The 27,954-nt window shown below is 37.4% G+C and overlaps 1 protein-coding gene across 1 annotated transcript; it reads left to right on the top strand.

Moving 5' to 3' along the window:
- The first annotated feature begins 304 nt into the window (after positions 1–304).
- On the top strand, positions 305–27,352 carry LOC140155297 (ATP-dependent DNA helicase Q1-like). Its single transcript, XM_072178073.1, has 13 exons — positions 305–445; positions 2,120–2,293; positions 2,695–2,874; positions 3,540–3,646; positions 9,021–9,219; positions 10,326–10,492; positions 10,982–11,063; positions 12,110–12,258; positions 14,505–14,622; positions 22,026–22,164; positions 23,940–24,037; positions 25,076–25,216; positions 25,909–27,352. Exons 1-13 carry the CDS (start codon positions 421–423, stop codon positions 26,676–26,678), a joined length of 2,349 nt encoding a protein of 782 aa, XP_072034174.1. The 5' UTR covers positions 305–420; the 3' UTR covers positions 26,679–27,352.
- Positions 27,353–27,954: the final 602 nt, after the last annotated feature.

Raw genomic sequence — 27,954 nt, 5'->3', positions numbered from 1 at the left:
TCAGTACATATTTCAGAAATATTTTGTACATAAACATTATGTAGCTAGAGGTTTCCAGTGATAAAAAAATCTCAACTTTTTTTGAGAAAAGTGGGGGGATGAGGCTGTGGATCACAAAATGCCCTTTTAATTTGTAATTTAAATTCTAATTCTAATTTGTGTATAAATTGAACCCATTTATAATTTTTCCATTTCATGACAGGTTTATGGTTTGAAGTGTCAAACCCTACTGTTGACTTATCAGAAACGAGGATCAGGCTCTCTTGTCAAGTGTTTCTTGGAGCATCAAGAAGAATTTTGTCAAGCTCAGGTATCTGCCCAAAATGTGGCAGTGAATTTGGGAGACAGGCTGTGATTAGAAATAAAGCTGCTGTCAAGATTGTTGGAGGCAAAGTTTATTGGAAGTAACAGATAACTACAATGACAGTCCAAGCCCAACTTCACGGTATGTATTATACCTAAATTCTGACTTAAGAGTGAAAAGAAAAATAATGAACAAATAGTGACTCCTTTGCAGCCACAGTGTTGATCTGTTAGTGGGGAAAAGTTCTACTTTTGAAAAAAAAAAAAGAGGACAATTTATGATGGTAAAAATACATAGAAATGTTTGTCTTCATGTCTTATAGGCAGCGCTCAAAATTAAATTACGGGTCCGATTTTTAATAGAAAGTAGCCCCTGAAAGGAAACTATTCTGAGGCTGGTGATTCAACGTTAATGGGGATTTAGTGTTTTTAGCCCCTGAAATCCTGAAAGTAGCCCCGAAAGTTAAATGACGGGAGCGATTTTTGTCAATAGTAGCCCTGACAATTTTAAAAGTATTTTGAGGCCTGCTTAAATTCCCAATGCTTGAGTATTTTTATAATTGAACATGAAGGGGATGATATTTAATGTTGCATTGTCTGGGTGAACAAGAGGCTGGTTAGTCACCTGCTATACAGGGTTCACAGTTTGCTCTCAAATAACCGGGTCCACTTTTTTATGCTGGACCCATTCAGATCCCATTTAGTTGGAATTTGCGGGTTTTTGTGGGTCCAAATTGTACTTATGTACTGAAACTTCAGAAACACCGAAATGTATTTTCAGTACTGGCATAAACGATCAATTAAAGTATGCTGAATTCGGTACCCAAAACTTACCAAAGTCGAGTCAAATTACTGGGTAAAAGACGCCTTGCCGCGATCGGCCGACTTTCTCATAAAGAACTACAATATTACTCATAATAACATGCACTACTTTAATCATCTAATTATTTGGTTATTTTGTTATATTTGCTCGGTGAACTACCGCAAAAATGTGTTTTCGCGATGTCACCAGGAAATGGCCGTGTTTTGTTGACATTTTTATTGTTACATAATATTTGCACGATCCGAAAAAAAAATCGCAAGTCAACCTCTTCCACAGTTCCCCTCGTATCGCTGATCAAATATCTGTGCATGAAATAGCGATGAGGTGTGTATCAAAATTTATATACCTCCATGGTATCATGTTGCAGCGATTTTTGTAATTGTATGTAATTTATGAATGAAAAGTGAGCCAATTGAGCTGGGTTATCGCACAATGATGATCTATGATGATATATGATATTTCTTTGATGGGATTTTTTCCGGGTCCAAGCACAACCTGCTGGACTCATTCAGGTTACATGATCTTACTTTTTCCGGGTCCAGTGAGTTCAAAAAGCGTCCTGGACGCGAAAACGCAAATAAACTGTGAACCCTGCTGCTATACTATAACAAAAACTTGTTCATTCAATTTCTGAATTGCAAGTAGAACTAAATAAAACCAAGGCTTGTCTTAATAAAGAAAACAGTTATTAATTCTCTACAGAATCAGCTGGGTTTGCATAGGGGTGTGTGAGCCTACCTATTTCATGACACAACAGGTGGTCAAATGTGTGTTTCATGTATGGGTAAACAAATACATGTGTACCTTCCTGTTGCATCTTACCAACTTAAAAAAGCAAAAACAAATTGAAATAAGTCAAACTGTCATATTCTATAGCATAGACTGTGTGTGTGTGCCTAATTCGGGGGGGCTATGGTTTTAGATTTTGATTGAACACCCAATCAATAAGGCTTTGTATAACGAACAATGCATTCATTTGGTTCAATGTTACAGAAACTCTTGCTGGTCTGGAAGATGTGAGTAAACAGCTAGATAAAGTACAAAGTGAGATAGACCGTCTACTACAGCATCAACAGTGGCTTGTGGAACGAAAGAAAGACCTGGAATCCACAGCTTATCGCCTACAAGCAGAGTGTCAAAGAGAGAGACCAGATGTCACAAAGTCAGGTATATGCAGGATCTTGTGGTTCCTCTATTTAGGTGTATTCTGATGTAGAAGCATGTAGAAGTATTAAAAGTTTCTTTTTGTAAAGCAAGCAAATACCTTGCATCTTGTGCTAACGACAGGTTGCTATTCTGGAGGGGGGCCACTCTATTGGTCCAATTATTAAACAGATCTGTAAAAATAAAAGTCGGTTTTCGTAGTATAAAAATGAGAATTTGATATTTGGAAAACTGGTTAGCCGAAACAGCAGATTCATACTCTAATAGAATACTGGACTTTGAAATTTGATTGAACAAAGACCCTTAGAATAGGCCGATAGTGTACTTTATGCTATAACTAAAGGAAGTTTCTCAAATCCTAACCCTACACATGTTATTTACTTACTACCTCAATGTTTAACTAGATTTCCCCTGGTCAAAGAAGCTCCACACATTGAAGAAGACCACATTTGGTATAGATGAATTCCGTCAATTACAAGAGCAGACAATGAACGCTACTCTGTCTGGTCAAGATTGTATCCTTGTGATGCCAACAGGAGGAGGCAAGAGTCTATGTTATCAGCTACCAGCTCTCATCAATAAAGGTAATACATTATGCCTAACTCTCGAAATGCTCTTTGGTGAGTGGAAGGGAAAGAAGGAATGAATAAAGAAAGAAGATGAACAAAGATGTTGCTTGTTTGGGTGTGGGATTCAAACCCAAGACCCCTTGCATGCTAAACACTAGGTTGCCCACCAGTAGGTGTTTTGCTGGCCCACCCAACAAATCTGTGAGTATATATGTATGACTTAATAGGGTGATTGCGTCATCACAACACATTGGATGGATGCATGCACAATGGCATTCAGCTGTAGTATTTTGTAGTATCATGTTCTTATTGGTATTGTACTTTGTAATTTAAGATGTACCTTCGAATGTAGTTTAAGTGGTAGTATTAAGGTATTTTGTAAGCGCTCTGAGCCTCATGGAAATGGTGCAAATTTGTATTGTATTGTATTGTATTGTATTGTATTGGATTGTAGTTAAGGTATGAAACTTTGACACTGAAAATCTCAAAAGTAATATTGAAAATGGTCAGAATCTCTCCTCTGGCCTTTGAAAACCAGTCATTAATACATTATCTCCAATGGACATTGTTAGCTTGCTCCTTACACCAGAATGATGCTGCTCGTAGGACCAACAGAAACATGCTGCACTATGTTAACATATTTACAAAAGTATTGCTGTTTATTTCTAATCACCCTGTAGGCTTTACTTTGGTAGTATCACCCCTGGTTTCTCTAATGGAAGACCAAACCATGAGCTTGGAGCAACTTGGTATCAATGCTGTACTTCTTAATGCTGGCGTACCACAGGTATATAGTAGTCATATAATAAATGTTCAGGGTTCTTGGGTCAGACATCATAAAAATCATTTGATGTATAGTTCATTTTTTGTTTCCCCTGTAAATCAGACTTGTAGTACCCGTACTCGAGTCCCAATTTCCGTACCCATGACTCCGTACCCGTACCCGTACTCATGCCTTATTTTGACTTCAGACCCGTACCCATACTCATGGACTGGGACCTATACCCGTACCCGTACTTATGGCTTCGGACCTGTACCCGTACTCATAGACTGGGACCCGTACCCGTACTCATGGCTTCAGACTCGTACCCGTACTCATGGACTGGGACCCGTACCCATACCTGTACTCATGGCACAGGACTTGTACCCATACCAGTGTTGTAGTCAAGACCTCTATGTCCGAGACCGAGACCGAGACCAAGACCTGCCCGTCCGAGATCGAGACCGAGACCGAGACCGAGACCACCTTCCGCGACCAAGACCACCCCTTCCGAGACCGAGAGCTCTAAGTTCCGAGACCAAGACCGAGACCGAGACCTTGGTTTAATCCCTGGGTACTCAAGTTTGGTTTGGGTAGGGGTGTGCCGCTGAGAATTTGAAAGGGAACTCATAATTGTACCAACTGTTTTTTGGACCTGCAGTTAACACTTTTTGTCTTAATTTTTTTTCTCCAAATTTTGGGAAAATTTCAAAAATGTTGGCGATAGTGGAGGCAAAATTAGGCCAGTGTGTGCAGGGTCAGAAACACCAGTGCGCAAAGCGCACAAAATTGAGCGATTTTACCATATTTGGGCACAAAACACACTTGTTTTCGTGCTGAAAAGAAGATGCACACTGCACAGGGCAACTATTTCTATTTGTTCATCTATTTTGCTTTTGTGGAGAATGTTCCCCTTGCAAAAGTTAAGTGGGATCCTCGCTTTCACCACCTGCCCACCTCCCTATGTTTAATCATGAACTGAAATTGGAAGCTCACATCCGAACAAGCTCACTTATGATTCATTTATACTTTTATAACTTTATAAAATGATTTTTATATCTTTATTCTTAACAATTTCTTCAACATTCATTGAAATTTAGGGTAAGGAATAAATAATGAACAACAAAAGAAAATCATATCTTTTTCTTCAGGTCTCGACAGGTCTCGAACAAAAAAACGTTTGAGACCGAGACTTTTGAGGTCCGAGACCGAGATCTTTTGAGTTCGAGACCGAGACCTTGATATCCGAGACCGAGACACTACAAAAAAGGTCTCGAGATGGTCTCGAGACCGAGACCTGGTCTCGAGACCTACAACACTGACCCATACCCATGGGTATGGGTACCACACAGTACATGACTAAATGCATGCAGGAAAGTGAGAGTCAGAGTAGATCTACTCACTTCCCACTCATGAATCCCACTGCACTGTGAGTCCTATGATCATAATCAAAGCAAATCTAGGTTACATGAGATGGGGATGGGTGGGGAGTAACACATTGAGCCAGATAGCAAGTGCCCTGAAATTTTGGGAATAAGCTTTTTTCGTAGATATCTGTTGAAAAGTGTCATAAAAAGAGAACGCTCAGATCATGAAACACTCCTGAAGGATGCACACAGGATCACTGAAGTGTTACATGGCCAAAATTGAGTTTTCATCACTAATGTCATCTTCAAACCGTATTTTATCATTAATAGATTTTAAAGAAATCTTAACATTTGAACCATAAGAAAAGCTATTTTAAAGATCCCTTTTCATTAAAAATTCGTCAAAATGCAAAAGCAAATAAATCATTGTTTTTCCGCAATAGATCGCGTTCTCGTAACTCGTACTGCGGCGTACATCTAGCAAAGACACGCACACATGGTAAACTGGATGGGCGAGGTGATTGCTGATTGAGGCGCTGGAGTCGCCAATCGCGATCACTACCGTATGTTATCGTATTGATCTCTTCCAAGGTAGTTAAAGCTTGCACCATTGCATTGCGAAACTGTGGGCCGACAGACCACCACCTGCCCCGTCCCAGAATCAGTAGGCCTACTCGATAAATTTCGCCAAAAAGTGCTGGTATAGTGGTATAAATTAGTCTCTTTTTTATATGAACATAATAGTGAATTTTTTGTTTGTTTTTGTTTTGTTTTTCAAGTTTCATTCTCAACTTGAAAAGATGAAATTTATCTATAAGAAGTAGTTACCCGTAAGAAGCCCTGTAATGATGACGCAATCTGGTAGATACGATAGAAAACGTAGGCCCTAAATATTTTGCTAGTAGGCTAGACTTCAGGGGTGTGATTGGTGCTTTTTGAAAAAAACCCCAAGGCAATGAAATTGCGAAGCGGAAGCGGAGCTCTCGCCTGTTGCGGCCGGGGGTCCAGGGGCCCGCTTAAGGGCCCCTGGTGGGGTCCAGGGGCAACGCCCCGGTGGGGGTCGAGGGGGCGAAGCCCCCCGAAGCCAGAGGGGTTTTACACACTTGAGCACCACTGGAGATGCAATTTCATGGGTAAAATACAAAAATGAAAAACTGCTAAAATACTTCACTTTATAGTATAAAAACATTTATTATCTGTGAATACATACTTCCAGTATCATATCATTCACATACACATGAGAAATTGCATCACCATTTTGCACAGTACAGTGTGTCTATAAATCATCCAGTCAGGGTTCTAAGGAATTTTCATTTTAAAATTGGAGATTTTCTCATATCCTGGAAACTGAAAATTCCGGAAATGTGACATCTCTGTTAAGCATTTAGCTCTTGGTCCAGGGCCAAAAAAAAAAAAAAAAATTAAAAAAAAAAATTTTTTTTTTTTGAAAATCCGGATTTTTTTTAATCCCAAAATCCGGAAATCCGGAAAATCCGGAAAAATCACACCCCTGAGACTTAGCCCGTAGGCCTATAGTACATCATTAGGCTTATTATTTTATGTTTAAAATTTGTTTTATTTTATTCATTCATTCATTCATTCATTCATTCATTCATTCATTTCATGACCATTAACGCAATGTCAAAAACGTTGACATTTCAATACATCATATCGACCATCTAGGCATAGGCCTACAACTCTATGTCAAAAATGTCTATATTTGAAATCGGCATAGCGAGCACGCGTTTATGAAAGCATTTTCATGAATGTTTTAATGCTAAATAATAATTTCAAACGAGAAATATAATCGAAAACGCAAACCCATTTTAACTACATTTCCATTAGTAGGCCTATTAGGTCTACCATATGCCATGATTGCGATAAAAGCTTTTGGTTTTACAACACTTTTTGCGAATGTTTTGGCCGAATGCCTTTTTATTTGCAATGTTTGTCTGGCTTTCAACTTACACGTTTATAATGTTTTCTGCCAACTTTAAAAGGTAAACTGCTTTAAAGCATTTTTCGTGAATGTTTTCATGCAGTGTTTTAAAACGCTCTTTATAGCATGATGCCTATATCCTACGGTAGGCCTACTACATAAACCACAATCTAATTTAAAGCCATAAGTGTTCCGTTTTCTACTTTTGAAATTCGGTTTTGTTAGGCTATGTCAATTTCCGTGTTTTTCAGTTTTCTTGTGACCTCTCCGTGTTTTGCCCGTTTAACATTATATATAGGCCTAGGCATACTTTTTGTCCGTTTTACAAGAAGTTTATTCAAGACATATTACAACTTTTACCCCACTTTTTACACGTTTATTTGATTGAAAACAACAACAGATACACTTTTTTTAAATTTTTGTAGTTGTATGTATTCACTTTTTATGCGGTACAAAATATTTTACAACTTTATTGTGGCTTTAGGCCTATAATAGGCCTATGACTTTTTTACGTGTTTGATATTCCGTAAAAAGTTAAAAATAAAATATGATAACAACAAACAATTACAATAACAAAAAGCGGAATATTGAGTAATGACACATCAGAATCTTTTAAAATTTTACTTGGGATTCCTGTGGTGTAGGCCTAGCTATAACGGGCGTTAAAATGCCTATCTTTGTCGCGGACGGGCCGCTGTGGTGCCTCTCAAGCACCAACTAAAAAGAAAAGGCAACTAGAAGTAACAACATCATGTTTGCGGTTCAGAAAAGGACAATGAACATAAAAATGCAATATTTGTCAACACGAAAAAAAAAATCACCAAAAACGATCAATTAAAAACATTGCATTTTTAAAGCAAAATTATGAAAATTAGGACAAAACAGAAATCGCAATTATCATGATTATGTCTCAATTTATTCTTCATGACATAAAACTTCCTGATTATCTGCTAAAATAATTGCTTGTCAGTTATTCTATGCTACTTTTAATGTTCTGATGTCCGCAAATTTTAATACAGAGCATGATCTTTTTTTTAATACGGAACAGGACAAAATTATGCTTAAATAATCATGGTTTCGTTCACGGCAACACGACCATGCACTGTGCAATTTATTCGCGTAACATGTCTGTCTGTCCGCGCGCCCTGTCGCTCCTCAAACGCCAACGCGACGCCGCGGCTTTGCCGGACGCTCTGCTGCACCATGGTAACAATACTGCAGTAAATAAAATGGCTGCTCCATGTGGATAAACATCTGCGAATGTGCACGGATAATTTTGTCATATTGTATATTTTACCGTCTAAATCACCATAAAAATGCCAATCTGCTGCAATTGGACGCCCCTTCTCATTTTCTAACTTGACCAAACGTCACAAGTCACCGGATTATATATTTATGGAATAATCTTCAAAAATGGACCTAAAATCCGCTGTATTTTTCTAAATCGCGATTTTCGGCAAGTTCACTTTTGACCACTTTTAACCATTTTTGGACCGCCATAGCCTCTAAATGAAGCAACACTGAGGTAAGTTTTTAAGTCGAACGTTTAGATATGGCCAAAATCTAGATAGTGTTTTTTCATTTTCTTAAATTAGGGCCTAGAACTTTTTTTATCACCCATGATTCAAAAATTTGAACACGGGTCACACGCTTTTACTGATTTTTTGCCTATATTTTAAAAACTAAGCAAAATTTCAAAAAATAAAAAACACTTTCTAGATTTATTTGTCTAAATTAATAAAATTCATGTTTTACAGTTTTTGATTTTCAAATAATTTTTTTATGGCGGACCAAAAATTTTTGGTCAAAAAAGCCGTTTTTGGGGATTTTCTCGAAAATTGTAGTTTTTGACCCAAAGCTGACATTTTAAATGGATTTATGAGCTCATTTCCTTTCAAAAAATGTATACTTTTATATACTTTACATAAATAGTTTTCGAGTTATGAGGTGAATAATAATGGATAATTAGTGATCCTGTGTGCCTCCTTAAATAACAGTAATATGGTCTGGGAATATGATTTGCATCCATGTAGAATAACATTGTGATTTTAGCTGCTTTGTGACTTTTTATGCATGTTTCTTGTTGTCATTATAGGATCGTGTCAAGCTAGTTCATCAGGCTATGATTGATCCAAACTCAGAGATGAAGCTTATCTATGTGACACCAGAGAAAATAGCCAAGAGTAAGCGCTTCATGGCGCAGCTAGAGAAAGCTTACAAGAAAGGCCGGTTGGGTAGGATCGCTATTGATGAAGTGCACTGTTGCAGTCAGTGGGGACATGACTTTAGACCAGGTATGGGACACAAAGTAAACAAGATTAATTTTAGTACATGATCAGTTTTAGTACATTTTGTAATAAGAGATACATATTATTACCCTTCTGGATCTTTGCAGAAGGAAAGTTGTACCTGATGATATCCTTTTTGAGACTTTTGCCTTGATTTTGAAATCCTGACATGGTTTCTTTGAGATACACAGCAAATTTGATATCACCTCTATGTCTTAAAGCAAATAGTAGTGATTTTAATATCTCAAGCAAGATTTTGAACTTCAGTCAGCCTGAAGATGCAAGGTATTGGTTTGACTTACTTGACTTGACCTATGTGCGTAGAACTTGCTGTTCCTTGGTTTTCCTGTGAGAAACCTACCTCTTTTCCTGTCTGTTGTTTGCAAGCTGGATGTTCTGCTTTGCTGACTGGGAGCTGGGAATCCTGTTGTATTTTTGGTCCTTCTAATGCAGTGGTGGATGGCCTCTTCCTCTTGGTTGTGTGAAATCTTGGTGTTAGACTTGGTTTGGTAATCTATTGTCAGGCATCCTGACAACATGTATGGCCAAACCAATTGAGATGTTATTTGGACACAGCTTCTGTTATAGTTGTTGTCATATTAAGCTGGGCACAAATCTCCACATTTCTCATCCTATGTCTCAATGATACCAAGTATGGAGCGGAGACACCTCATCTCAAAGACTACCAATTTTTGCTGGACTTGTGAGGGTCGAAGACTCTGCTTTATTTGTTGCAATTAGATCCTGATCCTTAACCCTAATGCCCCAGGCCTATTCCGGTGAGGGGGAAGGAAAGAAGGAAGGAAGAAAGAAAAAAGAAGAAGACTTTTTTTCTCGGGTTGTGCGGTTTTGAATTAGGGACCCCTCGGGTGCCAGACATGCACACAACCATACCTTGCCACAGAGGTCGCATCATGGGGATACCTGCGCTTGCAGATGCCTTGTGAATTGAGGTTTTTTGATGTTTGGTACAGATGGGTTAAAGATCGTGTCAGGTTGTGGTTGGTCCCTCTATAAATCACATCTATAAAATTTCCAGTCATTGTATGCCCAATTTTGAGACCACAAAACCAGCATTGTAATCATTTTAATTATTACTCATTTTGTTACAGATTACAAGATACTTGGTCTTCTTAAGCGACAGTTTCCAGACACCCCCATCATGGGTTTAACTGCAACTGCTACCAACAGTGTACTAGAGGATGTCAAGAAAATTCTGAATATACAAGGATGTGTGGTGTACAGAGCATCCTATAACAGAGCTAACTTGTATTATCAGGTGAGGAAAGGCCTCATGACAAATGAAACAACTTTTGATATATAGAGCTTGAACTAATCTATGTATGTTACATGTACATATATCCAGGTAACTGGACTGTGCAGCTTTCAGAAATCAGGTTTGCTGAGACTTTTCAGCCATAATTTTGGAAAATTATCAAAAGAACCTCATTTATTAAATATTTCTTTTTGCCAGCATATATTCTGGAATGTACCATCATGTTAGTATTTAAGAAAGCTAGCTTGTACCAGTCTGCTTTTTGTTGCTCTTAACTCACTCTGTATGTGTAAGGGGATGTATGAGGGTGGGTGTACACATAGGTAGACATTGGCAAATGGTTGATTGAAGGACACACACCCACACCCATGGGAAATCTATGTGTAACAGTGGATGTACATGAACCATGTACATTTGTACATTCATGTTACTTTAAAATATGCTTGTAAAGATTGCCATTACATAAGCCTTATTTATTTCCTGATCTTGCAGGTAGTGGCAAAGCCCAGCAAACATACTGCTTGTATTGAGGAGATAGTGAAGTTGCTGAATGGAAAATTCAAAAATCAGTCAGGTCAGTTTAACAGGTGTAATTGAAGATCACAAGCCTTATCCTCTGGAGTTAATGCTGTAGCGATTGCCGAATAGGGTGCAACTCTGCTAGTCTTATTACAAGACTGCCCTACCCCAACCCTAAACCCTAACCCTAACCTCCGTAAACGAGGACTGGCTCAAGTCTAGCAAGTTGCACCCTATTCGGTAATTGTACCTTAATTACATTGAATTTCTATATTACCATACATCTTAACCTTTACTTGCAGAATTTACAGATATATTTTTAAAAAAAATTTAAAACTACACATTTTTACAGTTGACATTTAATCCAAGAACATGAAGTCAGTAAAACAATGCGCCTCGTCCTTGGAGCACATAGATTTGTGCACTGTAATATCTGTCAGAGGTGGGCCTGGACGTAAGCTCTGTTTGCCTCTTTTCCACACTGCAAATTATCAACTTTAAGGGTGCATTTTCGGCCAATCACATTGGATGGGCATTGAAGCATGGAAAATTTTAAATCATCAGATATTTGATGCACTTTGAATTGGAAATCTGTTAGATTGATTGTTAGAAATTCCCCTCTTCGGCAAAATGTCAGTGTCGGGTTCAACACGGAAGTAAGTAAAAAACTAGAAATTATCAGTCTGTAATGGTTTTTCTTGTTCACCAATAATAGAATGATTTTATTAGTCAAATTTGTACAATTTGTTTGCAGAATTAGTATGTTTAACAGTAATAATCACTCAAGCTGTATAGCACCAAATGCACAGTCTTTCCCAATTAGTGATTAAGGGTTTTCAGCCAGTGAACTTTGACAGCAGCAATCAAAATGTTCTCATATTACAGGGGGTAACATACATTGGGAATACTTATGTAACAGTGATATGGTGTGATTCATGAAACTGGTTTAGTCTTCAAAGGTCAATATTTTCTCCAAAAATTCCTTGTTTTCTGTTGAATTGCACCATTAGTGCTCCAGCAACTTTACACTCATGTGGATGGTGGGAGCAGCTCACATAATATATGAATTTTAATAATAATGATTTTTCACCTTTCTTGCAGGAATTATCTACTGTTTTTCAAGAAGAGAATCAGAAAAAGTAGCATTTGATCTTCAAGCTTTAGGTATCAAAGCTGAACCGTACCATGCTGATATAGAAGTGGCTTCTCGTAGTGCAGTCCATAGAAGATGGAAAAGTAACAAAATACAGGTAGGTATGGTTTATTAAGAATAGCACATTTTGTCTTGCCTGACTGTCTGTATGTGTAGGGAGGTGTATGTATGTGTTGAATCTTCATTTGCTGGCTATTGTACTGATGAAAACGGTAGATTGGTTAAGCAATGTGCGGTTAATTGGCCTAAATCGGTTTGGGTCGATGAGGACTTACTCATCCTTGATGAACAGTTGAAAAGGGCATATATAGTTGAAGTTTCATCTCCATATGATGCTTTTATTGATCAATGCTATAATACCAAATTTATGTATTACAGTCCTTTGTGTGAACTGATCTCTCTCGACACGAATTACTCATGCAAAATCGTCATCATCATCATTGGTTCTACAGGGTGTGTCCACAAAAACGTGGTGCCTGGGTTAAAAATACTTGGGTTTGACACCCGGAGGAGCAAAGCCATTGCTAAGTACAGGGTGAGTCAAAAAAAGTGCAATAGAGCAAAGAATCGATATTTATGTAAGAACCACGTTGAATTTTCATTTATTGAAAGTTTATATAAATGCCACACTCAATACGCACCAGTTGTGAAAAAATGAAGTCAATCACATCTACCGTTTAATTTTTATGAGTCCTTTTGCTACGATACCCAATTTCATTATTTGTCCACGAGGTACCATGTATTTTGAATGAGAGCACACAATGCACGATAAAGGCACCAGCTCTGAAACTGACTTTAACTTAAATAAGGTTGAATTTTGCGTTATTTCAATTTCTTTTTTCTATTCAAACAAACTTTCTAACATTACTTTAAGTCCTTCATACCTCACTCGACTTCAATTCCAGTTTTTTTTAATCCCAATATGTCCAACTTACTGGATATTTTATAATTCACTCCACTTCAATTTGCGCGCATTTCATTTCGACAGTTGAAAAAATCCGCTTACAAATGTGTATGTTTTTGATAGACAATAAACATCTTTAAAGTAAAGGTAAAATGAAAATATCAACACATAATGTTTCTTTTCCTTAAACAAGAACAAGGAAAATAACAATTTGGGTGCTCCATTTTATTTCAATGCCAATGAGGTTAAGAAAACAGCAGTTGTTCCAAATCTACCTTACACAGAGTGGGCTGACATTCAAATTTTAGATGTTTCTTGGACAAATATTAAAATTAGGTATTGCTATAAAATATGTCATAAAAACAAAACGGTAAATGCTAATTCCTTGGTTTTTTCACACAAGGTCACTAATGGATATATCATTTATAAAATGTTTTAAAACCTAAAAGGTTCAAATCGGTTCTTAAATAAAAGTGGATTCTTTTCTCTATTGCACTTTTTTTTGACTCGCCCTGTATTTGAGCATCAGCACTGCCATTGGCTCAAAAATTGTGTGGCAAATGCGTGTAGGCGCGGTCAATGCACAGCGCTAGTTTGTTGTCGCCCTTCTGGTTGTCATTTGCTTGGCTATGGGTTTGCTCTTCGCCATAGTTTAAAGTTTTTGCTTTTCATGTGTTTTCCATGGTTTCTCAATTTTTGCTTGTAATTAGATTTTGAATTTGCCGCCTGCTCTGCGAGCTTTATGTGGCGTTCTCTATATTTTGTATATGATTGCAGTTATCTAATAAAATATTTGAAATATATTATCAATTTGGTTAGAGTTTTGTAAAATAAGATTTCTAAAAGTATCATTACTAGGAAACTCAAACTTGGCAACACTGATCATTAGGGAGAGGGGGATTTAAGTTATAAATTTAAAAATTTAAAATAGCTGTGATTGAGTACAAAGTTTGGATATAAATCCAAAGAGGAAAATAATGGTTTGGTTTCAGAATTAATTTTACAAATATGAACATCCACTGCAGATGGGCCATTTGTCATTCACAGACGTGTTTCATTGAATATTTCATAAGAGAATGCATATGCTTCACTCTGGTAGGGTGTAAGACAATGCTAGACACACACAAAAAAACATGCAATGATCACAAAAAATATGTCAACAGCATAAATACATAATAGTAACTGTTAAAAAAGCTCGGGTGAACTGGCATAATATAGTGAGAGAAAGCAATGTTAACAACATTTACAATGGTACATTAAACTGAACAGTGTTCATAATGGTTTCATTTTTTTTAAAATGCTGTGAATTAAGACAGCTTGGGCAAAACAGTACGAAAGGACTGGACCTGCACAACAAAAAGTTGGTCATAGTTAGGGAAGAGGTTGAGATCAGCAATGACAAAATATTTATAAATCTTGTTTGTTATTTGTTCATACAGGTGGTAGTAGCTACAGTAGCTTTTGGCATGGGTATTGATAAACCTGATGTGAGATTTGTCATTCATCATTCCCTGAGTAAATCTATTGAAAACTATTACCAGGAGAGCGGAAGAGCAGGTAGGTCAGAAAGTGATTGTTTTTAGTGTTTAATCATATTACACATTGTAATATGAAAGCAAAAGAAAATGAGTATTTTATAATATTGTAACTTTGTAACTAAGCATTCAGTCGGTTCAGCTTTCTTTTTAAATTCATCTGCGACAAAACAATGCATCTCCTAGCCATTGTAAGATCTAGCAGTAATATATGTCACACAGTCTGCTATTGCTTGCAATGCCTCATACAGGGTGTCCCAAAAAAAAAGAGGCCCCTAATTGCGCCCTCTTTTTCTCCTATTTCTGAAAAGTTGATAAAATATATTTTGGTATGTAAAGAAACCTTTAATCATTAGCTTTAATAAACCAAAACAAATATTTCAATCGGCTCACAACTTTTGAAGATATGCCCTTTTGAATAAAAGTACCAGTTTTTCACTCTGTCCACGGATAGCAAACAGAGTGGTTGGGATGGCTCATGCTGTGGAGTGGTCTGCACGATCACCAGACCTCACACCACTTTTTTTCCTTTGTAGCAAAATCCAAGATCTTTTGCAAACGTATTACTGAATGCATTCACAAGTATCCGGCGCACAAGGATGGTACATAGCAACGCAATTGATGCAATGAGGACCAGGGCTGAAACCTGTATTCGCCAAGGAGGCAACCAGGTAGAGGGCAGAGCAGCACAGTAAACTCACTTCAGAAGAACTAAACACAAACCAAACAGCCTTTTAGGGCTACCTTTTATCCTAAAAGAGAAATGACTTATGTCGTAAATAAAAATAAGAAAGCAAGAAACAACAAAGTAAGAAACATGAAAAGACATAAATAACCAAGAAAAAAATAAGTAATTGCAAGTAAAGCAAATGAAGTCCCATTCGGCATCCATTTTACCCACAAATTAATCCATTGCCCATAAACCCACCGGTAAAGCCCATTCCATAAATAAAGTTATCATTGAAGAATGTTTGATATTCATGCATGGTATGTGTACTCCTTTTCAATCTTTGAAGTAGCGAAACCTTCTCCGTGGACAGAGTGAAAAACAGGTACATTTCTTTAAAAGAGCATATCTTCAAAACTTGTGAGCCGATTGATATAATTGTTTTGGTTTATTTAAGCTAACGACTCACGCTTTCTTTACATACCAAAATATATTTGATCAATTTTTCAGAAATAGGAGAAAAAGAGGGCGCAATTTAATGAGGGGCCTCTTTTTTGGGGGACACCCTGTAGATGCCTGAAGTCATGTTCAATGCTTCTACCTGTTGGTAGTTTTCAGGGTAGTTTTCAGGGTTTGTTGTTGCATTGGGCTATTCCATTTAAAATCCACACTAGTTACCCCTGTGGAAGATTTTGGAAATATCTTCCAAAGGGGAGTATGCTTTTCAAATGTAATTGGACAGGGTTAATCATTTTGAAACCCGTACTCCACCTGTATTATTGCTTTACTTATATCTTCAGTATTTCAAATAGAAGTTACCCAACTGTCTGTTCTATTCAAAACCCATACTCCTTCTGTGGAAGACTTTAGCTAAATTTTCCACAGGGGTAGTGTGGACTTTAAATGGAATAGCCCATTTGATATCAGGGCAATATGTGAGGAGCATCAGTCACCACCTGATTCATCACAATATTTTCCTTCAGTTTAAGGGATCTAGCATGAGCGTTATGGCGCTTCGACAGGATTTTTTGTGGGACATGAGAGCACCTCACTCAGACGTATCGAATTGCATTCTGAATACGAAGCATGTCTTTCTGATATCAAATAATTTTCATTTTTTGAAATTCACGATATATTACAAATTTTATGACAAATTATTAAAATTTGATATTTTTCAAATTTTTGATATATAACAGTCCTCGAAATAAATTTTATAAATCTAATGATATATTCTTAAAGTGTATGTAGCTGGGAGGAAAAGTTTACAATCAATTGAACATTTTGACCTTTTATATTGAAGATATGGATTTTTCCCCAAAAAGACCTATTTTTTTTGGTGTTTTGGGAAAAAAAATCCATATCTTCAATACGAAAGGTCAAAATTTTCAATTGATCGTCGGTTTTTCATCTCACCCACATACACTTTAAGTATAAATCATCAGATTTATAAAGTTTACTTCAAGTACTGTTAAATATCAAAAATATCAATTTTTAATAATTTACCATAAAATGTGTATTACATTGCAAATTTCAAAAAATCAAAATTATTTGATATCAGAAGGACATTCGTCGTATTCAGAATGCAATTCGATATGTCTGATGTACTCTAATGTCCCACAATAAATACTGTCCAAACGTTCATACCCCTTCCCTTAAGATAATGATGCAGGCCCCTGATAACAGGTGACATCTTTCCTGGTCGATATCAGAAATCTTTCCTGTATAATCATTATCCAGTTCAAGTCCTGATGTATGATATTTGTTAATGGAAGGCACAGTCTGATGCTGTATTTCTGTCAGTCTCTGTCCTGGAGAAGGAGTTTTTTGCATCCTGACACTATAATGAGCCAGCCAGGACCTTGTCCTTTTAAACAAAGTAATTTCATCCCATATCCACTGTGTAAGTACGCATCCAACAAAATCCAACAGCACAAAGCCACTGTGTATGTACGCATCCAACAAAATCCAACAGCACAAAGTCACTGTGTATGTACGCATCCAACAAAATCCAACAGCACAAAGCTACTGTGTAAGTACGCATCCAACAAAATCCAACAGCACAAAGCCACTGTGTATGTACGCATCCAACAAAATCCAACAGCACAAAGCTACTGTGTAAGTACACATCCAACAAAATCCAACATCACAAAACAACTGTGTAAGTACGCATCCAACAAAATCCAACAGCACAAAGTCACTGTGTAAGTATGCATCCAACAAAATCCAACAGCACAAAGTCACTGTGTAAGTATGCATCCAACAAAATCCAACAGCACAAAGCCACTGTGTAAGTATGCATCCAACAAAATCCAACATCACAAAGTCACTGTGTATGTACGCATCCAACAAAATCCAACAGCACAAAGTCACTGTGTATGTACGCATCCAACAAAATCCAACAGCACAAAGCCACTGTGTAAGTATGCATCCAACAAAATCCAACATCACAAAACCACTGTGTAAGTACGCATCCAACAAAATCCAACATCACAAAGTCACTGTGTAAATACGCATCCAACAAAATCCAACAGCACAAAGCCACTGCGTATGTATGCATGCAACAAAATCCAATAGCACAAAGTCACTGTGTAAGTACGCATCCAACAAAATCCAACAGCACAAAGTCACTGTGTAAGTATGCATCCAACAAAATCCAACAGCACAAAGTCACTGTGTAAGTACGCATCCAACAAAATCCAACAGCACAAAGTCACTGTGTAAGTACGCATCCAACAAAATCCAACAGCACAAAGTCACTGTGTATGTACGCATCCAACAAAATCCAACAGCACAAAGCCACTGTGTAAGTATGCATCCAACAAAATCCAACATCACAAAACCACTGTGTAAGTACGCATCCAACAAAATCCAACATCACAAAGTCACTGTGTAAATACGCATCCAACAAAATCCAACAGCACAAAGCCACTGCGTATGTATGCATGCAACAAAATCCAATAGCACAAAGTCACTGTGTAAGTACGCATCCAACAAAATCCAACAGCACAAAGTCACTGTGTAAGTACGCATCCAACAAAATCCAACAGCACAAAGTCACTGTGTAAGTATGCATCCAACAAAATCCAACAGCACAAAGTCACTGTGTAAGTACGCATCCAACAAAATCCAACAGCACAAAGTCACTGTGTATGTACGCATCCAACAAAATACAACAGCACAAAGTCACTGTGTAAGTACGCATCCAACAAAATCCAACAGCACAAAGCTACTGTGTATGTATGCATCCAACAAAATCCAACAGCACAAAGCTACTGTGTAAGTACGCATCCAACAAAATCCAACAGCACAAAGCTACTGTGTATGTACGCATCCAACAAAATCCAACAGCACAAAGTCACTGTGTAAGTACACATCCAACAAAATCCAACAGCACAAAGCTACTGTGTATGTATGCATCCAACAAAATCCAACAGCACAAAGCTACTGTGTAAGTACGCATCCAACAAAATCCAACAGCACAAAGCTACTGTGTATGTACGCATCCAACAAAATCCAACAGCACAAAGTCACTGAGTATGTACGCATCCAACAAAATCCAACAGCACAAAGTCACTGTGTATGTATGCATCCAACAAAATCCAACAGCACAAAGTCACTGTGTAAGTATGCATCCAACAAAATCCAACAGCACAAAGTCACTGTGTAAGTACGCATCCAACAAAATCCAACAGCACAAAGCCACTGTGTAAGTACACATCTAACAAAATCCAACAGCGCAAGCCACTACGTATACATGCATCCAACAAAATCCAACAGCTTAAAGTCACTGTGTATGTATGCATCCAACAAAATCCAACAGCACAAAGTCACTGTGTATGTACGCATCCAACAAAATCCAACAGCACAAAGCTACTGTGTAAGTATGCATCCAACAAAATCCAACAGCACAAAGCTACTGTGTATGTACGCATCCAACAAAATCCAACAGCACAAAGTCACTGAGTAAGTACGCATCCAACAAAATCCAACAGCACAAAGTCACTGAGTAAGTACGCATCCAACAAAATCCAACAGCACAAAGTCACTGTGTATGTATGCATCCAACAAAATCCAACAGCACAAAGTCACTGTGTAAGTATGCATCCAACAAAATCCAACAGCACAAAGTCACTGTGTAAGTACGCATCCAACAAAATCCAACATCACAAAGTCACTGTGTAAATACGCATCCAACAAAATCCAACAGCACAAAGTCACTGAGTAAGTATGCATCCAACAAAATCCAACAGCACAAAGCTACTGTGTAAGTACGCATCCAACAAAATCCAACAGCACAAAGTCACTGTGTAAGTACGCATCCAACAAAATCCAACAGCACAAAGTCACTGTGTAAGTACGCATCCAACAAAATCCAACAGCACAAAGTCACTGAGTAAGTACGCATCCAACAAAATCCAACAGCACAAAGCCACTGTGTATGTATGCATCCAACAAAATCCAACAGCACAAAGTCACTGTGTATGTATGCATCCAACAAAATCCAACAGCTTAAAGTCACTGTGTATGTATGCATCCAACAAAATCCAACATCACAAAGTCACTGTGTAAATACGCATCCAACAAAATCCAACAGCACAAAGTCACTGTGTAAGTACGCATCCAACAAAATCCAACAGCACAAAGTCACTGAGTAAGTACGCATCCAACAAAATCCAACAGCACAAAGCCGCTGTGTAAGTATGCATCCAACAAAATCCAACAGCACAAAGTCACTGTGTATGTATGCATCCAACAAAATCCAACAGCACAAAGCTACTGTGTAAGTATGCATCCAACAAAATCCAACAGCACAAAGCCGCTGTGTAAGTACGCATCCAACAAAATCCAACAGCACAAAGCTACTGTGTAAGTACGCATCCAACAAAATCCAACAGCACAAAGTCACTGTGTAAGTACGCATCCAACAAAATCCAACAGCACAAAGTCACTGAGTAAAAGTACGCATCCAACAAAATCCAACAGCACAAAGCCGCTGTGTAAGTATGCATCCAACAAAATCCAACAGCACAAAGTCACTGTGTATGTATGCATCCAACAAAATCCAACAGCACAAAGCTACTGTGTAAGTATGCATCCAACAAAATCCAACAGCACAAAGCCGCTGTGTAAGTACGCATCCAACAAAATCCAACAGCACAAAGCTACTGTGTAAGTACGCATCCAACAAAATCCAACAGCACAAAGTCACTGTGTAAGTACGCATCCAACAAAATCCAACAGCACAAAGTCACTGAGTAAGTACGCATCCAACAAAATCCAACAGCACAAAGCCACTGTGTAAGTACGGATCCAACAAAATCCAACAGCACAAAGCTACTGTGTAAGTACGCATCCAACAAAATCCAACAGCACAAAGTCACTGTGTAAGTACGCATCCAACAAAATCCAACAGCACAAAGTCACTGAGTAAGTACGCATCCAACAAAATCCAACAGCACAAAGTCACTGAGTAAGTACGCATCCAACAAAATCCAACAGCACAAAGTCACTGTGTAAGTACGCATCCAACAAAATCCAACAGCACAAAGTCACTGAGTAAGTACGCATCCAACAAAATCCAACAGCACAAAGTCACTGAGTAAGTACGCATCCAACAAAATCCAACAGCACAAAGAGACTGAGTAAATACGCATCCAACAAAATCCAACAGCACAAAGTCACTGTGTAAGTACGCATCCAACAAAATCCAACAGCACAAAGTCACTGAGTAAGTACGCATCCAACAAAATCCAACAGCACAAAGCCACTGTGTAAGTACGCATCCAACAAAATCCAACAGCACAAAGTCACTGTGTAAGTATGCATCCAACAAAATCCAACAGCACAAAGCTACTGTGTAAGTACGCATCCAACAAAATCCAACAGCACAAAGTCACTGAGTAAGTACGCATCCAACAAAATCCAACATCACAAAGTCACTGTGTAAATACGCATCCAACAAAATCCAACAGCACAAAGTCACTGAGTAAGTATGCATCCAACAAAATCCAACAGCACAAAGCTACTGTGTAAGTACGCATCCAACAAAATCCAACATCACAAAGTCACTGTGTAAATACGCATCCAACAAAATCCAACAGCACAAAGTCGCTGTGTAAGTACGGATCCAACAAAATCCAACAGCACAAAGCCACTGTGTATGTATGCATCCAACAAAATCCAACAGCACAAAGTCACTGTGTATGTATGCATCCAACAAAATCCAACAGCACAAAGCCACTGCGTATGTATGCATCCAACAAAATCCAACAGCACAAAGTCACTGTGTAAGTACGCATCCAACAAAATCCAACAGCACAAAGTCACTGTGTAAGTATGCATCCAACCAAATCTAACAGCACAAAGCCACTACATAGACATGCACCAGCAAAATCCAACAGCACAAAGCCACTATGTATGCAACTATGCATGCATCCAACAAAATCCAACAGCACAAAGCCACTGCGTATACATGCATGCATCCAACAGCACAAAGCCACTCTCATGCCTGATAATAATAAGTAATTAAGTAAATGAAAAAACACAAGGATATTTCTGCATAGGTCATCATAGAAAATAAATGGGTATATGCTAGTATTGGTTGCGGATGAATACATAGATGCGGAAAAATTTTATATAGTCAAGGGTGGCATTGGCCTGGACAAATGCCATAATGTTAAAAGTTAGTAAGTATAAAAATTAGGACAGTGACATTTATATACATTTCCTCAGTTTGATTATTTTCACCTTTATTACAGGTCGTGACAATAAGCGAGCAGAGTGTATAGTATTCTTTCAAGTCAGTGATATGTTTAGACAGAGTAGCATGGTAGTTGTTGAACAGACTGGTGTGGAGAAACTATACAACATGGTAGCATATTGCATCAGTCAGGTCAAGTAAGTAGCACTACTTCAAAACATCTTTCAATCTGGGTTAGGATATGGACCAATTTTCAATTGTAGACAGTAATGGATATAATAAGGAATTAGAGAATAAACGATAGGAATTTTTATTTTGCCTATCCTCTACCGTGTGATAGACGACAGGCAGGTCCAATATTTTGAGTAGTGGATGCCGGCGCAGCCGGTATCCACTACGATTCTTAGTCAGTTTAATATTATTTTAATAACTGTAAACAATTGTTTTAAAGCAAAAACTAAGTTACCGTCATAAAAAACTCCCTCATTATAAAATGAACGAAACTTGTTTACAACTTCACGTATTCTGTTGCGGCGTACTGCTAGCGCGCTTGCGTATTCCGCACTAGTCACGCATCCAGCGCGATACATACGCACCTCTACACGCGTGTTACGCATTATCATGACGCATGATGACGTGGGGTCGCTCTACGGCCTGATAGACGGCACCCGAAATCATGCGATTGTCCAATCAGAAACGTGTCTACGAACTAGACCACTCCCACTGACTAAGAATGATTAATATTATGTAATAATACCTTTCACATTATATTATTATTTTTATTTCATCATTTCAATTTAGTGGCATTACCTTTTACACAGACAGTGGTCATACAGCTTAATGGAATATAATAAAGCTGTCTACATAAAAAGATATGTATCGACTTCTCAGGCCAGAAGTGGGTAAGTGTAATAGCTGCCTTGTGAACATTTGGCAAGGTACACACTGTACTTTGTACTTATCTATACATGATAGCTACAAATGACAGCTATTGCACTTATCCACTTCTGGCACTGAGCAGTCAATATATTGAAAAGGACAACAGATGAGGTCAGATAGATGGGTTGAGGAGGTACAGTGTCCAGGCCTCAAACATCCACAGGCATATTATACAACATTAATGTAGCAAAAGACATATAAACACAGCCAAAAAAGAAAGTCTCCAGTAGTTCCATCCCCATTTAATCAGATTCTGATGAGTTTATGGCAAAATAATTTATATAATAATTTTCTATACACACTCCTGCGAAGATTGATACCAAATTTGATATCAAAAGTTTAATCATCGTGAGCATAGAAACATCTGTTTGGAAATTCGTGCAATTTTAAAAATGACATAGGGAATTGTATCACGTTGCAGAGCTAGCGTGAGTGGCAAGAATTACGTCGCCTGAATAGGCCGGCAGGTTAAAGGTTTGCCCATGCATGTCAAAATGCAAATCAAATACCCCGCTCTTTCAAGTGTGCGCAGGCAAGGGTAAAATGATTCCTGTACGGGCATGCTTCAGGCCACATAATAAGCTGATACCATGCATTGATTTTTATGCGTGGTCAATTCGTAATTTGTCATTTTTAAAATTGCACGAATTTCCAAACAACGGCTCCTTTGCTCATGATAATTAAACTTTTGAGATCAAATTTGGTATCAATCTTCGCAGGATTATTATATAAATTATTATGCCATAAACTCATCCGAATCTGATTAAATGGGGATGGAACTACTGGAGACTTTCTTTTTTGGCTGTTTATATTGAATGCAGGTAATAGACAAGTTCACTTTTCAGCCAGAAATGGTCAAAATTGTACTTGATGTATTTATATTACGATCAGACTCTGGATAAGAAAGTGATTTTGATTGAAAGTTGTACCTTCATGAGGGGAAAAACTAATAGAAAACAGGTTTCATAGCCAATGTCACCATGGGCCAATGTTGGTTATTTTGTAATGTGAGGATTGATTTTGTTCTTGTCAGATGTCGTCGTAGTCTGCTTGGATCTCATTTTGGTGAACGTTGGGATGGCAAAGTGGCGTGCAATGCTATGTGTGACAATTGTAGCAACAATGCACAAGGTTAGTAGTTAGAATTTACATATTGTATACAATTTGTGTGTATAATTATATTATTTTTAGTAGACTGGATTTGTCTCTTTGTTAAATTCATTTTACTCATTTTACGTTTAGCAAACAGGATCAAGCACCATTAACTTACTCTGTATGCCGCCCTCTTTGGCAGCTCACTTATCACGCTGATCGATCACTGTTCAAATATTGATGTGCTGCCCTCTGGATCTAAAGCATTGATCCCCTGTTGGCTAATTGAAGAGAACGCATATGAATTTAACAAGGAGACAATTTCAAATTCGGTAGGCAGTCAAACTCATAATGATATATAACCATTCTTGCACAGACGAGTAATTACATTTTGTTGTGGCATTTTCTGTCTGTGTTGGAACCAGACAGATTTAATAACAAAGTGGACGACAGGAAATTTAATTTGTTACAATGAATTTGTCCATCTTTTAACACAAGAATGCAACATAAGAACTTGGGTTACTCCTTCATGTAATTATACACAAAATTAGGGTTGGGGTTAGGGTTAGTTTAGGGTTAGGATTAGGGTTACGATTAGGATTAGGGTTAGGGTTAGGATTAGCTTGCTCGAAATAATTACATGAAGGATCGACCAGAACTTTTGTGAAATTTGAAACAAGTGTGAAAAATGCACATTAAAAAGAATTTGCTAAATAGTGGTTGATATTCAAAATGCACCTGAAACACAGAGAACATATCTTACCCTTCCCAGAATCCTTTGCTGCATGATGCATCACCTCATAGCATCAAATGACACTCCTATTACTTTGTACAGATTCCCATTGTTTTCATGTCGAGAATAGACTGGCAAAGCATGGGTTGATAGTCAAGAAATAAACATATTTTGCCAAATCTGGATGTGCTCTGTTCATAAAGTACTTGTTGTCACTATTGGCCCATGTTGCACTAGATAGCAAATCAGTACAGAAAAATGAAATGGAAGAAATGCATTGTGGGAAGTGTAAAATATCTTCTCTGCTTGAAACTATTGATTGTAATTTGTCCATTTCTTTTTAGCTCGTAGGACTGACATTCAGAGTGACTGCAGAGCTATTTATGATATCTTGTCTCAGGCTGGAACTAAAGAGCAACGACTGACTGCCAACAAAATTGCCGACATCATGCAAGGCAAAACTGTCTCTGGAATGCAACTCAAAGGTTTGTGTTGTTATTCATGTTGTTTTCATGTGGTGCAGTATTTCTCTGGAGAATGAGAAAGGCGTTTGACCAAATAATTTGAAAGATGTCTGATTAATTTGCTTAGACAGTCCTTTCTAAGCAGTATATAATTAAAAACAGTGTAACATATTTTTGTATGTTAAAATAATCAAACATAAAGATTGTACAAAAATAACTTCCATGTCTTCCCTTAGTGCCCAATAAAGGAATATATTTTAATATTAGTGGACAATTCCAAGTGCATCATTCAACAATGCAAAGTTTGCATATGCAAATTACAAAATTAGGGTGGGTTGGAAAAGTTTCTCATACATTAATCATTCAACTTCCAAAAATAGTTTCCATTATGCTATTTACCTACATGTTTGGCTGCTGTATTAAAACGAACTTCAAATGCAAACTATGCGTTATGGAATGATGTGTTTGGAATTGCCCAAATACAGGAGACATTTAATGGTCACACTTGTGTAAAGTGAGTACATGTTGTGACAATTTTAAGAAAACATGCAAAAAAATAATATCAATGTATTATCACAATTTAATACAGATGAAAATGCAAAAAGCTGGATAAATTTGTTTCTTCAGGGATGCCAGATTTCCTTTAATTGCAGGATTTCTTACTTTTTTTTACCATATTTTATTCTGATGTATTTTGGTTGACCTTATTTCAGGTTCAAAGAACTCAGCAAAGATACCTCGTAGCCTTATGGAGCAAATCATAGCTCATTTGATTCTGGAAGGATATCTGAAGGAAGACTTTCACTTTACTCCATACAGTACTATCAGTTATCTCATACCAGGACCAAGATCAGCTCGTGTCAATGCATCTCAGGATCACCCCATCATACTTAAAACAGCTGATCCTAAACTAAAGAAGGTGGCTGCGTCATCAAGCACATCTCAAGAATCAAAGAATAGGAAGACAGCAAACACATCTCAAGAATCAAAGAAAAGCAAATTAGCAAGTACATCTCTAGAAAGCACATCTCAAGCTCAAGGATCAAAGAATCGCAAGACATCAGGCACATCTCTAGAATCAAAGAAAAACAAGTCAGCAAGCATATCTCCTGGATCAAAGAAAGCACATGTGAAAAGACCTGTGGATGGGATGAAGACTGGCAGTGGAAGAGAGGACGATGGTGGAAAAGATAGAAATGGTGTTGTTGTAATTGATTTATCTGATGAAAGTAGTGATGAAGATGTGGTGAGGCAAAAGAGGAAGGTTAAGATGCGAAATTCCAGCAGGATTGAGGATGATGATGATGATGAGTGTATTGTGTGTGATGAGGATGAGGACGATATCGGTGGTGGAGATAACTTGGGTAAAACTTCTGAAAGGTCAGTGAAGAAATCTGCAAATTCCTTGCAGAAAAATCATGACAAAGCAAAAGAAATGACCAAGAAAAAGCACAGCCACAACATGGTATCAGTCATAAATTAAATAAGGATGCAAGTAGGAAAAAGAGCATACTTGGTAAGCGGAAAGAAGATGATGAAAGATCAAAGAACAGTAATGAGGAAACGCCTACTAAGAAGCATAAACCAAATGTTAAAGCATTGTCAGGAGTGACTGCTAAGAAATCTGATAGAAAACTAGTGGATGAAACTAAAAACAGTAAGGTTAACACAAGTGGATATTCAAAGAGTTTTGATTCATCTATTGGGCTTCCAAACAATGAGACTCCAAATTCCAGAAACTGTAGCATGAATTCATCTGGCAACAGGTCTGATCCTGATGAATTGGATGAGTTAGAAACTGTGTACAGTGAACAATTAGCCAGTCTTGAACTCAAGACAAATAACTTGACTGATTCTGAAGATGAATTCCAGAAATAGCATTTCTTAAAGGATTTTCTTAAGGGCTGGGGTATGAACGTTTGGACAGTATTTATTTTGGGACATTAGAGCACATCAGACATATCGAATTGCATTCTGAATATGAAGAATGTCATTCTGATATCAAATCATTTTGATTTTTTGAAATTCGCAATTTAATACACATTTTATGGCAAATCATTAAAAATTGATATTTTTGATATTTAATAGTACTTGAAGTAAACTTTATAAATCTGATGATTTATACTTAAAGTGTATGTAGGTGGGATGAAAAGCCGACGATCAATTGAAAATTTTGACCTTTCAGATTGAAGATATGGATTTTTTTCCCAAAACACCAAAAACAATTAGGTCTTTTTGGGAAAAAAATCCATATCTTCAATATGAAAGGTCAAAATTTTCAATTGACTGTCGGCTTTTCCTCCTGCTACATACACTTTAAGAATATATCATTAGATTTATATAATTTACTTCGAGGACTGTTATATATCAAAAATTTGAAAAATATCAAATTTTATAATTTGTCATAAAATTTGTATTATATTGTGATTTAAAAAAATGAAAATTATTTGATATCAGAAAGACATGCTTCGTATTCAGAATGCAATTCGATAGGTCTGCGGTGCTCTCATGTCCCACAAAAAATACTGTCTAAACGCAATAAACGCTCATTTTGGATCCCTTAATAGAACAAAGAAATTTAATTTATTTGTGGAATTTGTTTAGATTTACCTTTATTAAGGTGACAAAGATGGTCCAAAAATACCAGAGTGTTTAAAATAATGTTACTTTATTGTGGAAAAGAACTGATTAATGATAAAGTAGTCCATTGTGTACGACAAAATGATCAGTGATGATACAGCTTGTTTATGTGTTACCAG

Source organism: Amphiura filiformis, chromosome 6, assembly GCF_039555335.1.
Source record: "Amphiura filiformis chromosome 6, Afil_fr2py, whole genome shotgun sequence".
Taxonomy (NCBI): Eukaryota; Metazoa; Echinodermata; class Ophiuroidea; order Amphilepidida; family Amphiuridae; genus Amphiura; species Amphiura filiformis.
This window is presented reverse-complemented; position numbering and strand designations above follow the sequence as displayed.